Source organism: Hypanus sabinus, chromosome 29 (genome assembly GCF_030144855.1).
Source record: "Hypanus sabinus isolate sHypSab1 chromosome 29, sHypSab1.hap1, whole genome shotgun sequence".
Taxonomy (NCBI): domain Eukaryota; kingdom Metazoa; phylum Chordata; class Chondrichthyes; order Myliobatiformes; family Dasyatidae; genus Hypanus; species Hypanus sabinus.
Window position 1 is genome coordinate 5,647,152 of NC_082734.1, and position 13,530 is coordinate 5,660,681.

General features: G+C 41.8%; 1 protein-coding gene across 2 annotated transcripts in view; it reads right to left on the minus strand.

Moving 5' to 3' along the window:
* The window catches only part of LOC132382917 (receptor-type tyrosine-protein phosphatase H-like), a 115,705-nt gene that overhangs the window by 79,636 nt on the left and 22,539 nt on the right, over positions 1 to 13,530 (minus strand). For both annotated transcript variants that reach the window (XM_059953477.1, XM_059953478.1), the window contains exon 2: positions 10,203 to 10,230. In XM_059953477.1, coding sequence (XP_059809460.1) covers positions 10,203 to 10,230 — 28 coding nt within the window. The remainder of the gene's footprint in view (positions 1 to 10,202; positions 10,231 to 13,530) is intronic.

Here is a 13,530-nt window from a genome sequence, read left to right on the forward strand (position 1 = left end):
ACAATGGTGTAGGAATTACAGGCAGTACCCCCAGCTCTAGGGGCCCAAGTGACTTCAGGTGCTGAATGTATGCACCTTCTTCTCTGAGTTCCTCATGCCAGGGCACATTGACCCAAATACACTCAGTGGCCACTTTATTAGGTACCTCCTGTACCTAATAAAGTGACCATTTATTGTTTATACATGGTCCTCTGCTTCTGTAGCCCATTCACTTGAAGTTTGAATGTGTTGTGCATTCAGAGATGCTCTTCTGCACACCACTGTTGTAATGCATGGTTACTCAAGTTACTGTCGTCTTCATGTCTCCTTGAACTAGTCTGGCCATTTGTCTCCAACTTCTCTCCTTAGCAAGGTGTTTTTGCCCACAGAACTGCCACTCACTGGATGAATTTTTGTTTCTCACACCACTCCCTGTAAATTCTGAAGATTATTGCGTGTGAAAATCCCAGGAGATTTGTATTTTCTGAGATACTCAGATCACCCCATCTGGCACCAACTATCATTCCACAGTCAAAGTCACTTGGATCACATTCCTTCCCCATTCTGACATTTAGTCTCAACAACAACTGAACCTCTTGACCCTGTCTGCATGCTTTTATGCATCGAATTGCTGCCAAATGATTGACTGATTTGATATGTACATTAATGAACAGGTGTACAAATGTACCTTATAAAGTGGCCACTGAGTGTATATGTTGAGAATTTAACTAGTTATTGTAACCACTATGTTTACCTATCACTAAACATATCTTTACCTCCCCCCACCTTCCGCCTTCCAGAGGGATCCTTTCTTTCGGATTCCTTGGTTGATTTGTCCCTCCCCACTAATCTCCCTCTCAGCACCTAGCACTGCAAACAGCACAAGTGTTGCACCTGTCCAGCCACTTCCTCCCTCACTCCAAACAGTCCTTCCAGGTGAGGCAGTACCTCACCTCCGAATCTGCTGGGGTCGTCCTGGCATGGCCTCCTCTACATTGGTGAGACCCATCATAAGCTGGGGACTGCTTCATCGAGCACCTTTGCATCATCCACCATATGCGGGACTTCTTGGTAGCCAACCATTTTAATTCCCATTCCCATTCCAGCGTGTTGGTCCATGGCTTCCTCTTGTGCAAAGAAGAGCTACCTGGGTAGAGCGTCTGGGTAGCCTCCAACCTGATGGCATGAATATTGATTTCTCCTTTCAGTAAACAAATCCCCCCTTCCTTTACTCCCCACTATGGCCTTTCACCATTTCACCTTGGCTCCCTTTCTCCTATGGTCCATTCTCCTATCAGATCCTTTCTTCTCCAGCCCATGACCCTCCTGGCTTCAGCTATCACCTTCCAGCTAGGCTCCTTCCCCTCTCACCCCACTTTTTAATTTAGACACTTCCTTCTCAGTCCTGAAGGAAGTGCTTGGCCTGAATTATCAACTGTTTATTACAGATACAGCACGACACTCTAGCATTTGGTTTGTGTTGCTATGGATTTCCAGCATCTGTAGAATCTCTGGTGTTTATCGAGGGGAAAGTTGATGGCCATTTAAGGGAACATAAATTAGTGAACTACAAGGAAGATGTACAATAGAAATTCTCTGCCAAGAGGAAGCATTGCCTTAATGGGTCCAAAGGCCTCCTGTGTTGTATTGTAGTTAAGGGAAGAAACAAAAAGGGACATTAGAACAGAAAGCTAACAAAGTTGCAGGAATTCAGTAATGGAACAAAGGTTAACAAATTTTTTTTTACTGTTCTTCCTACTTGCCAAAGGGTGTTTCTACTCTTTCACAGATCCAAGCATTATAGAAATCTGAAAGTCTATCATATCCATACTAACTTCAATACTAGCATTGGGCAGACTGCTTTTTGTGTACTGTGAGCAGTTTTGGTCTCCTTATCTAAGAATGGATATGCTGGCGTTGGAGAAGGTCCAGAGGAGGTTCACGGAAATGATTCTGTGAATGAAGTGGTTAACGTAGAAGGAGCTCTGGGCCCACACTCACTGGATTTTAGAAGAATGTGGTGGGGGGTTCTCATTGAAGAAAACCTACAAGCCCTTCAGCCCACAAAGCTGTGCCAAACATGTCCTTACCTTAGAAATTACCCATAGACCTCTATTTTTCTGAGCTCCATGTACCTGTCCAGGAGTCTCTTAGAAGACCCCATCATATTTGCCTCCACACCAGTTGCCGGCAGCCCATTCCTGGACTCTGCGTAAAAAACTTACCCCTGAAATCTCCTCTGCACCTACTTCCAAGCACCTTAAAACTGTGCCCTCTCGTGCTAGCCATGTCAGCCCTAGGAGAAAGCCTCTGACTATCCTCACGATCAATGCCTCTCATCATCTTATACAGCTCTATCAGGTCACCTCTCATCCTCCGCCTCTCAATATTGAATGACCTAGATATGGACAAGATGTATCCAACAGTGGGGCAATCTAGACCGGAGGGGACATTATCAGAATAGAGGTGTTGTGGCGACCCATTTCCTGGTACATCCGAACCGACTCACAATTAGATAGCCTACGGGGGTTTGCGAGCACAGAGCTTTGGAGCCTCTGCGCCACGGGGGGCAGGTTGAGGGAGGCTTAAAAGTGAGGCTGAAGATTTCGAATAAGGTTTTTTCCTTCGACTGCAGTTACCGACTCCGTGTCGTAATTTTAGCGCTGCGTGTAGCACACCGCTACAGTGTGTCCATTTAGAATAGAGATGACTGCAATTTCTTTAGTCAGAGGATAGTGAACCTGTAGACTTCATTGCCACAGATAGCTGTGGAGGCCAAGTCATTGAATATATTTAAAGTGGAGGTTGATAGAATCTTGATTAGTCAGGTTACAGGAGAATGGGGTTGAGAGGGTTACTAAATCAACCATGATGGAATAGTGGAGCAGACGACAGGCCAAATGTCTTAATTCTGCTTCTGTCTTATGGTCTAAAATGGGTATTTATGCTATTCCTACTTTTCAGCACCCAGTATGTTACAACTCTTCAGATGCTTCTTTGAGGGCTTTTTTTTTAAGATTATGAGGCCTTCTGCCTCCATCTGTCCTTCAGACAATGAATTCTGGATCATCCACTCTTTGAGGAAAAAAAGACCTTTCTCAACTCCCTTCTGATTATCCCACCAATTAAATATATCCTCAGTTACCAACCTCTCTGGTAAGGGAAATGTCTCCTTCAGCGCACCATGCAGTAGACACTTAAAACTTAATTTCACTTCAATTAAATTTCCCCTTGACATCTTTGTTCCATAGGAAGTTATTCTAGGTTCCCTAACCAGTAGCACGCACAACATCTTCTGCATCCTCTCTTGTACTATTGCAACCTTCCTGTAGCGCTAATCTGAAAATAGGCACAGATCACTACTTAAACATAAAAATAAACTGATGCCAGAAATGTGAAATAAAGCAGAAAATACTGGAGAGACACAGCAGGTCAGGCGGTGTCTGTGGAGGGACCAGAGATAACGTTTCAGATTGAAGCTGCTTAATCAGACCTGAGAAAGGGAGTAAACAGATTCCTCACTTCTTTTAGTGAAATGTTTCCTTAACATCTGCTCATGCGGTTTGAAGATAATATAAAGTGACAAGAACTCTCATTGGTTTGGCCACAAAATTAAAACCTGACATTAATTGACCTGGTCTAGAAAGACAGAAAACCTACAGCACAACACAGGCCCTTTGGCCCACAGAGCTATGCCGAACATGTACTTACTTTAGAAATTACCAAGGGTTACCCATAGCCCTCTTTTTTTCTAAGCTCCATGTACTGTCCAGGAGTCTCTTAAAAGACCCTATTGTATCCACCTCCACCACCATCGCCAGCAGCCCATTCCACGCACTCACCACTCTCTACATAAAAAACTTATTCCTGACCTCTCCTCTGTACCTACTTCCAAACACCTTAACACTGCCCTCTCATGTTAGCTGTTTCAGCTCTGGGAAAAAGCCTCCAACCACAATCAATGCCTCTCATCATCTTATACTCCTGGCCAGGGCCAGACTGGATTGATTTTCACCAATCCAGTCCTGACTAATTTGACCAATCTTTATTCAACACCTGTCCTCAGACAATCCAGACCTGACCTTGCTATGACAAATCAAGACTGACTTCGCCTTGGCCAATCTGGACCCTTTTGCAGCTGAAGGTTCATACTGTTTCACACTCAGTGACCATTTTATTAGGTACACCCGTATACATGCTCATTAATCAGCCAATGATGCAACAGCAACTTCATAAGAGGTTCTGTTCTTGTTCAGACCAAGCTTCAGAATGGGGAAGAAATGTGATCTAAGTGACTTTGACTGTGGAATGATTGCTGATGCCAGACGGAGTGGTTTGAATAGCTCAGAAACTGCTGATCTCCTGGATTTTCATGCAAAACATTCATTAGAGTTTATAGGGAATGGTGCGAGAGACAAAAAATATCCAGCAGGTGGCAGCTCTGAGGGTGAAAACTCCTCGTTAATGAGAGACATCAGAGGAGAGTGGCCAGACTGGTTCAAATTGACAGGAAGACCACAGTAATTCAAGTAACCTTGTGTCACAACAATGGTGTGCAGAAGAGCATCTCTGAATGCACAACACATCGAACCTTGAAGAGGATGGGCTACAGCAGCAGAAGACCTTGAACATACACTCAGTGGCCACTTTATTAGGTACAGGAGGTACCAACTAGAGAGGCTACTGAGTGCAGATCTCGCCTGATCATTGACGTGAACGCAATGACCTTGAAGGAGTTACTTGCATGCTGAGAACATTACATAAGCCACTCTAGTTCTGTTAGTGCGCTGAGCTGGACCCAATGTGATGGGGTTGATCATACAACATTTTACCAAGTTAAACGCTTGAAGTAAACAGCAATTATTTTTGTCTTGCCTTTGAATGATCTAGTCACCTTAGAAGAGCATTCTACATCAAGTGTAAAATTTCCCTCCACTGAAGGTCAAAGTTAGTTGGTAAATACAAGACAAGGAATTCGTGTCACTCCTGATGAATGGTTTCAGCCCGAAATGTCGTCACTACCTCCTCCCATAGATACTGTCTGGCCTGCTGAGTTCTGCCAGCATTTTGTGTTTTTACAAGGTACTTGTCCTGATTTTAACTGTTATTGGCTTAGTATAAGGCACATGCAGCTATCCCTTTCACCTAGGTATTTTTTACAGGTTACACACCCTGTTGATATAACTCAGTGCTTAGGAATTTCGTTCCACCCACAATTCTAAAGTTTAAAGGTTTCAGCCATCAGTTTGGCCGTTTCCAATGGCACTTCTGCTAAACAACTAAATAGGTTTATTTGCATGGTATTGTTTACAATCGTGCAATGATATGACATTATTTTACCAACGACTTCAGAGATTGGTGAGTGTGATATTTGACGGAAGAAAATCCCAAATCAGAGTAGGCAGGGTGCTAGTTGCTCGACAACTGCTCGAGACAATCTGCCTCCCTAGTATATTCCTGTCCTCTTTATGTCCCTTGTTAACTGGCGCATTGTCTGTTTTTCACAGAGGCTGAGTTGCTAGCTCGGCGCTCGATTGAAAGCTTGCCAGCAGCCAGCCGGATTCATACCTGGGACCACTTGCCTCGAAGTCCAGTGTGACCATTGGCCGGCCTCTTGTTAACTTTCGCCTGTGTAGATCTATTTACTTCATGTTTAAATGCTTTTGCACATTGGTTGTTTGTCTATCTTTGTTCTGTGTGCAGTTTTTCATTGGTGTTATTGTTTTCCTTTGTATCCAGTGTGATTTCCCGCAAGAAAATAAATCTCAAGGTGACATACTCAGCACTCTAGATTGTTTATATGGTTTCAGATGGTATGGTCTCCACAGAGCGCTGATCCCAACATCATCTGAGATCACCTGGACAGACAGAAGCAAGTGAGACAGCCAAAGTCTAAAGAACTGTGGCAAGTACTCTAAAATACTTGAAACAATCTACCAGATGATTTTCCTGTAAAACTGCATGACAGTGTACCTAAGAGAGCTGGTAAGGCAAGGGCAAAGGGGTGGTTTCACCAAACACTGATTTGATTTAGACTTCTACTGTTTACTGCTCTTTATAGTCATTTTTTTGATATTTGGAAACTTTTCATTATTTTCAAAGGCATCCGAGTTTATTTACATGTGCCTAAGACTTTTACACAGTACTGCACATACTTTGATAAAAAATGCATTTTGAAGTTTTTTTAAAGAAACATGTCTACACAGCCTTCTGCAATAGGGAATCCCACAGGGTCATCGCCCACTTTCTCTTCACCTCAGTGTAAAAGTCCTACGTAATGAACTTTACTATTTGCAGACTAATCACCCTATCAGAATTTTGAACTTTCAATTAGTGTTTGTGTATAGTTTTCATTGACTCTATTGTTTCTTTCTTTGTTCTGCTGTGAATGCCTGCAAAAAAATAAACCCCAGGGTAGTATAAGGTGATACATATGTGCTTTAATAATAAATTTATGCTTGTTGGAGTGTGGCCAAGTGGTTAAGGCGTTGGTCTTGTGATCTGAAGGTCCTTGAGCAAGGCACTTAACATTGCTCTGCAATGACACCAGTGCCAAGCTGTAATGGCCCTAGTGCCCTTCCCTTGGACAATGTCGGTAGTGTGGAGAAAGGAGATTTGCAGCATGGGCAACTGCTGGTCTCCCATACAACCCTGCCCAGGCCTACACCCTGGAAACTTTCCAAGGCACAAATCTATGCCTAACAGATGCCTAATTAAATTAATTAATAAATTTACTTTGAACTGAGTTTACCCAGACCCTAATAGGAGAGGACAGAAGGCCACGGACGAAAGAAGAAGGGGGAGGAGCACCAGATGGAGGCAGTGGGCAGGAAAGGAGATAAGGTGAGAGAGGGAAAAGGGGATTGGGAATAGAGAAGTGGGGGATATTACTGGAAATTACGATTGTCCTCTCCTATTGGATTCCTCCTTCTCTAGCCCTGCATCTCTTTCACCAATCAATTTCCCAACTCTTTACTTCACCCCTCCCAGTTTCACCTATTGCCTTATGTTTCTTCCTCCACTCCCTTCTAACTCTGACTCCTCATGCTTGTTTCTCCAGTCCTGCTGAAGGGTCTCAGCCCAAAACAGTGACCGTACTCTTTTCCATAGATGATGCCTGGCCTGCTGAGTTCCTCCAGCATTTTGTATGTGTTGTTTGGATTTCCAGTATCTGCAGTTTTCTTTTGTTTGTGATGGGCTAGAACTTTATCACTTGGAGAGAGATTGGATAGAGAATCAAATCTATCTATTAGTATAATCAAATCTATTAGTATATTATATACTAAGTTATGAGGGGTATAGATAGAATAAATACAAGCAGGCTTGTTCCACTGAGGTTGGGTTAGACTACAATTAGAAGTCATGGGTAAAGGATGAAAGGTGAAATATTTAGGAGGAACATGAGGGGAAACTTCTTCACTCAGAGGGTGGTGAGAGTGTAAATAGGCAGCCAGCACAAGTGGTGCATGTGAGCTCAATGCCAACGTTTAACAGAAGTTTGGATAGACACATGGATGTTAGGGGCATGGTGGGCAGGCCAATGGGAGTAGGCAGTTTAAATGGTTCAGTACGGACTAGATGGACCAAAGGCCTGACCCTGTACGTACTTTTTGATGGTTCTAATTGGAAGATACTTTACCTTTATTCATTTAACTAGAGTGGATGATGCTACATTTCTTCACATTATGCTAACTTGCAATTTATTTGCCAAATCAAACAACCACTTTACACATTGACTCTATCTTCTGACCTTGAATATTTCCGAATTACTTTGCTATAATAGTCTTAAAGACAGTCATAGAGCTCTACAGCACAGAAACAGGCCCTTTAGCCCATCTAGTCCACACCGAGCCATTTAAACTGCCTTCCTCCATCAACCTGCACCTGGACCATAGCCCTCCACGTCTCTCCCAACCATGTACCTATCCAAATTTCTTTTCAATGCTGCAATTAAACCTGCATATATTGGCTCTTATAAGCTAGGAAGGTGGTGTTGCTTAAATGGAAAGATGTTGCTCCGCCTGCTCATGCTCAATGGTTATGTGATGTTATGTCATGCTTAAATTTAGAGAAGATCCGTTGTTCCATTTCTGATTCTAATCAAGACTTTCAAACATTGTGGGGACCATTCTTGAACTACTTTCAAAACCTTTGATGTGGTGTTAAAGTACAGATGTTGGCTAATAAAATAAATCACTATGTGATAAGGATTTTTTTTTCTCATCTTTCTTTCTTTACCATACAGCTTCAACTTTGGTAGTGGGTTTAGATTCCTTTTTATAATATAATTATTACAATTCAAATTACAATTTAATTAATGTACATGGTTGATTACGAATATAGGGTACTGCGATTGCAAGTGTGATTTAAATATAATGTATTTGGTACTATTCTATCTTTTTTTGATTCATAATATATATCCTCATGTACTCTGTATTCTTCTATGTGAAAATTAATAAAAATATTGAAAAAGAAAAAGAAAAAGAAAGAATCTATCAATCTCTGCCTTAAATATACCCAATGACCTGGCCTCCATAGCTGCCTGTGGCAATGAGTTCCACAGTTTCACCACATGAGCTAAAGTGTTGAATTCACTGTTAAATCCCAAGGATTGTACCTTGCCAAATCAACAAATCCAGATAACCAGCCCTTTCAGTTTGCATCAAAATTGGCCAGACCTGACAATAGGTCATTGATCTGAAATGCTGACATTGCTTTTGTCTGCACAGCTGCTGTCCTTCCTGCTGACTATGTCCAGCTTCCTCCATGTTTACTTCACCAACTCTGTTCGATATTAACAAGGAAGAAGCTGATCTTTATTCTTTTGACTGTTTTTCTTTATTGCCTATGAATATGCTGAGACAACACATGTCTACCAACTACACTCTTGACTGTAAACATGTGGGCATCTGCCAACAATCATGCAGTAATCCAAGATTATCTCCAAGCAGAAAAGGTCACCACTGGCTCAGAAAAGAACTAGATAATGATACATTACAACAACCACCATGTGTTATCTAGTCTTACAATGATATAGAAAGAGACTTATGAACCATCAAATTGCTTGTTGTCTTCCAGGTGAAGAGTGTAATTACACCAGTTGGATTTACCCCTCTCCTTATTTCCCTGTACTCCATTAAATTATCCTCTCTCACATGACAATCAATTCCGTTTGATTCTTTGGAGAAGCTCAGGGGAGGAGTGCCAAGGCGGAACTGTTCTCTGGTGCTCGCTCAGTGTTGTGCTCCAGTGTACACTTGGTGTTGCACTCCAGTGTTCGGTCGGTGCTGCGCACAAATGTTCGCTCTGTGCTGCTCTCCAGTATTTGCTCAGTGCTGCCCTCCACTATTCGCTCAGTGCTGCTCTCCACTGTTCACTTGGTGCTGCACTCCAGTGTTCACTCAGTGGAAGAACAAGTTGGACCTGGACAACTTACTGTCAATCTCATCATGCCACACAGGGACTTCTAGAATTGTAACCCTATGTGCTCTCTGTGTTATGTACTATGTGCAGTGTGCTGTTGGTAATGTGTTTTGCACCTTGGCCCTGGAAGAATGCTGTTTTGTTTGGCTATATTCATGTAGGTTGAATGATAATTAAACATGAACTTGAATTTTGTCATTAACCTAACTTAAATTTACAGCTAGCCAATTATGCCATCAGTAAAGCACAGATGTCGCTCCTGTCCTCTCCACACTCCTCCTTCTCTACTAATTAAAAAAACGTTGGACAGTTCTGAGGAAAGGTCACCTGAAATGCTGATTTAGTTTTCCTTTTCTACTGGATTGAAAAGGCCAGGTGTCAGGACTGTTCTGCTTGCTGCTCCGTGACATTTACTCCGCGCTCCACGGCACTGATCCTGCTTTGGACCTCTGGTCTGTGAGCTCCATTTGTGGGCCCACTCCGGCTGCTCCGGGCTCCATGTCTTTGGACCCGCTTTAGTTCTGAATGCTGTTTACTTTTATTGTTTGCACAATTTGTGTTTTTTTTTCTCTCTCCCTCTGTGCACTTTGGGTATTGTGTTGGTCTTTTTTTTAATGGGTACTTTCAAGTTACTTGTTCTGTGGCTACCTGTGTGGAGATGAATCTCAAGGTTGTATAATTTATACATACTTTGGTAATAAATGGAGTTTGAACTTCAAACTTCATAATGGTGGTTTTTAATTTGGCAGCATGCTCAACTAGAAATGATCATCGAAACTAAGTACAACTATGGAGCTTACCTTTGCAATCTTGACTGCAAACACCTTCCTGTTGATGAAGAAAGAGAGAACATTATTAAGTAACTATAATGATAACTGATCTCATATCAATGATGACTTTACTTCCTGCATTCCTTTGCATAAATTGCCATCACAAAGACGGAACACCATTTACTATACTTCATCAGGAGTCTGAGAAGATTTGTAATGTCACCAAAGACTAACAAATTCCCACAAATTCATGGTGATGGGCATTCTGACCGGCTGCATCACCGCCTGGTGTGGAGGGGCCACAGTACACGATTACAGGAGGCTGCAGGTTGTAGACTCGGCCAACCCCATCATGGGTACAAGCCTCCGCACCATCTTCAAAAGGTGGTTCCTCAAAAAGGTGACATCTTTCATTAAGGGCCATCACCATCGAGGACATGCCCTCTTCTCATTACACCATCAAAGAGGAGGTGCAGGAGCTTGGTGACACTCAGGAGTTTTAGGAACAGCTTTTCCCCCTTTGCCATCAGTTTTATGAAACTTCTCTCTTTTTTAATTGTGGCATATTATTTTATGTATTGTTGTTATGTACTGTTGTCACAAAACAATAAGTTTCATGATGTTTGTCAGTGATAATAAACCTGATTCTGACAAACCCACCACTACAACCATTTATTATGTTACTGAGTGGTAACAGTTATAAGATAACAAAGATTTTGCTTTCTTAATACTTTTGGGTGTATCTTATGGATTTTGGCCTACTCATCATGAAAATTGCCATGGAATTTCACTATCGCATCTTTTTTTAAAAAAGTCTCCTGTGTTTGTTATTTCTATTCATAAATCAAGTTAATTAAAATGTTGCCTACAAGGTAAGCTGAAACCATGAAGTGCAACATGTCCCTAAAGATTCATTTTCTAAATTCCCAGTTAGACTTCTTCCCTGCAAATCTTGGCGCTGTCAGTGACGATCACGGTGAAAGGTTTCACCAGGACATTGCGGTCATGGAGAAACAGTATCAGGGCAACTGGAATCCATCAACGCTGGCTGATTATTATTGGACACTTAAGCAAGAAGCCTAAGACACTATGTACAAATGAATATCATCAACAAAACATCTTTAGCTTTGTTGAACTATTGCAAAGGTTCAGCAACGTTATACAATTAGATGCATTATTTTTGACAACAGTTATTTTTTGTTTCTCCTTATTCCTACATATTACAAGTAGTCTGAAGTTATTTGTGTTCAACTTCAAGTGGTTTATCATAAAGAAAAAAATTTCCGAGGAAACAAATATCAAAAAAAATTGTTGTCTGGTGATATAGGAGCAGAATTAGGCCTTTTGGCTCATCAATTCATCTCTGCCTTTTCATTATTACTGATCCATTTTCCTCTCAGCTCCACCTTTTGCCTTTTCCCCATATCCCTTCCTGTCTTAATCAAAAACCTATCAGCCTCTGCCTTAGATGTACCCAATGACTTGGCCTCCACAGCCACATGTGGCAAACAATTCCATGGATTCGCCACTCCATGAATAAAGAAATTTATCTCTGTTCTAAATGGACATTCCTCTGTTCTGAGGCTGTGTCCTATGGTCTTGGACTCCCCCACCATAGGAAACATCCTCTCCACATGTAGTCTATCAAGGCCTTTCAACATTTTGATAGGTTTCTATGAGATCCCCTCTCATTCTTCTAAAATCCATTGAGTACAGATGAGAGCCATCAACTGACGATGGGTCAAGCGGGTCAATTTACAATGGGTCCCACCAATGTCGAAGGGGCCACATCGGGAGCACTGGACACAGTAGATGACCTTAGTAAATTTGCAGGTCTTACCTCCATTATGTCCTGTCTAAGTTTAGAGAAAATAAGAAGTCAAACATTTGATACATCCTTTAAATTTGAAGAAACCTGGCGACCTTATATTCAATATTTTTATATGGCTTGATTTATTGCTCTTACAGTTACTTTCTCAAAACTTTGGATTTGATCAAAGTTTCTCTTTTTTTCTTGCTTTTACTCTCAGTATGAGCTGCCCAGTTCCTTTTTTCTCTCTCTTCTTTTTTTTTGTTTAGTGGGTTTTTATGTATATAAAAATGTTAAAAGTTTCTTTATCTTTTTTCTTCTTTTCATGGAATGATAAGAGGAGAATCGATTATCTTATTTTTATTATATACTATTAGGTTAACAGACAGACAGACAGACATACTTTATTGATCCCGAGGGAAATTGGGTTTCGTTACAGCCGCACCAACCAAGAATAGTGAAGAAATACTATGTATGATCTTGATAATGTTTATTTTACCTTTTATATGAACTGTTATTGATATCGATATTTGAGATAATTCTCCTCTTGTTTATATATATATACTTTTTTTAATTGATAAAAAGATTGATAAAGAAAGAAGAAATTTACAGGTGAAATGTTGCCTCACCTGGAAGGACTGTTTGGGGCCCTGAATGGAGGTGAGGGAGGAGGTGAATGGGCAGGTGTAGCACTTAGGCCACTTGCAGGGGTAAGTAGAATCAGTGTTGTATTGACAGCATAGATATTATCCAACCAATCTATGATACAAGCAGGTGGTTGGAATGATAGGAATGGAGATTGTGGGCTGAAGGGCCAGTTTGTGGACTCAATTAGACTATGATGTCACGGTAGCATAGCGGTTAGTGCGATGTCATTACAGCTCGTGGCATCTGAGTTCAGAGTTCAATTATTTTTATTGAGACACAGTGTGGAGTAAGCCCTTCCAGCCCTTTGAGTTGTGTTGCCCAGCAACCCCCGATTTAACCCTAGCCTAATCAGGGGACAACTTTACAATTACCAATTGACCTATTAACCACTACGTCTTTGGACGGTGGACGGAAACCAGAGCACCCAAAGAAAACCCACACAGTCACGTGGAGAACGTAGAAACTCCTTACAGGCGGCTGCAGGAATTGAACCTGGGTCACTGGTACTGTCAAGTGCTGTGCTAACCACTGCGCTAGCATGCCGCCCCCAATTCCGACATCAGCTATAAGGAGTCTGTGCACCTCCTCACGGAACATGTGGGTTTTCTCCGGGCCTTCTGGTTTCCTCCCGCATTTCAAAGACGTACCAGTTGGTAGGTTAATTGGTCATTGTAAATTACCCTGTGATTAGGCTAGGGTTAAATCAGGGGTTGCTGGAAGGCCTGGCTCAAAGGGATGGAAGGGCTACACTGTACCTCAATAATAATACAGCCAAAGATAAGGGAAGGTGTGGACGGTGGGAGTTTATTGAATCCTAAATCTTACGACCTTTGTACCTTAATGACAAATCTAAGTATTATTGGCATTGAGAAGGAAGTTTAGCCTTTTGCAATTCCCTTG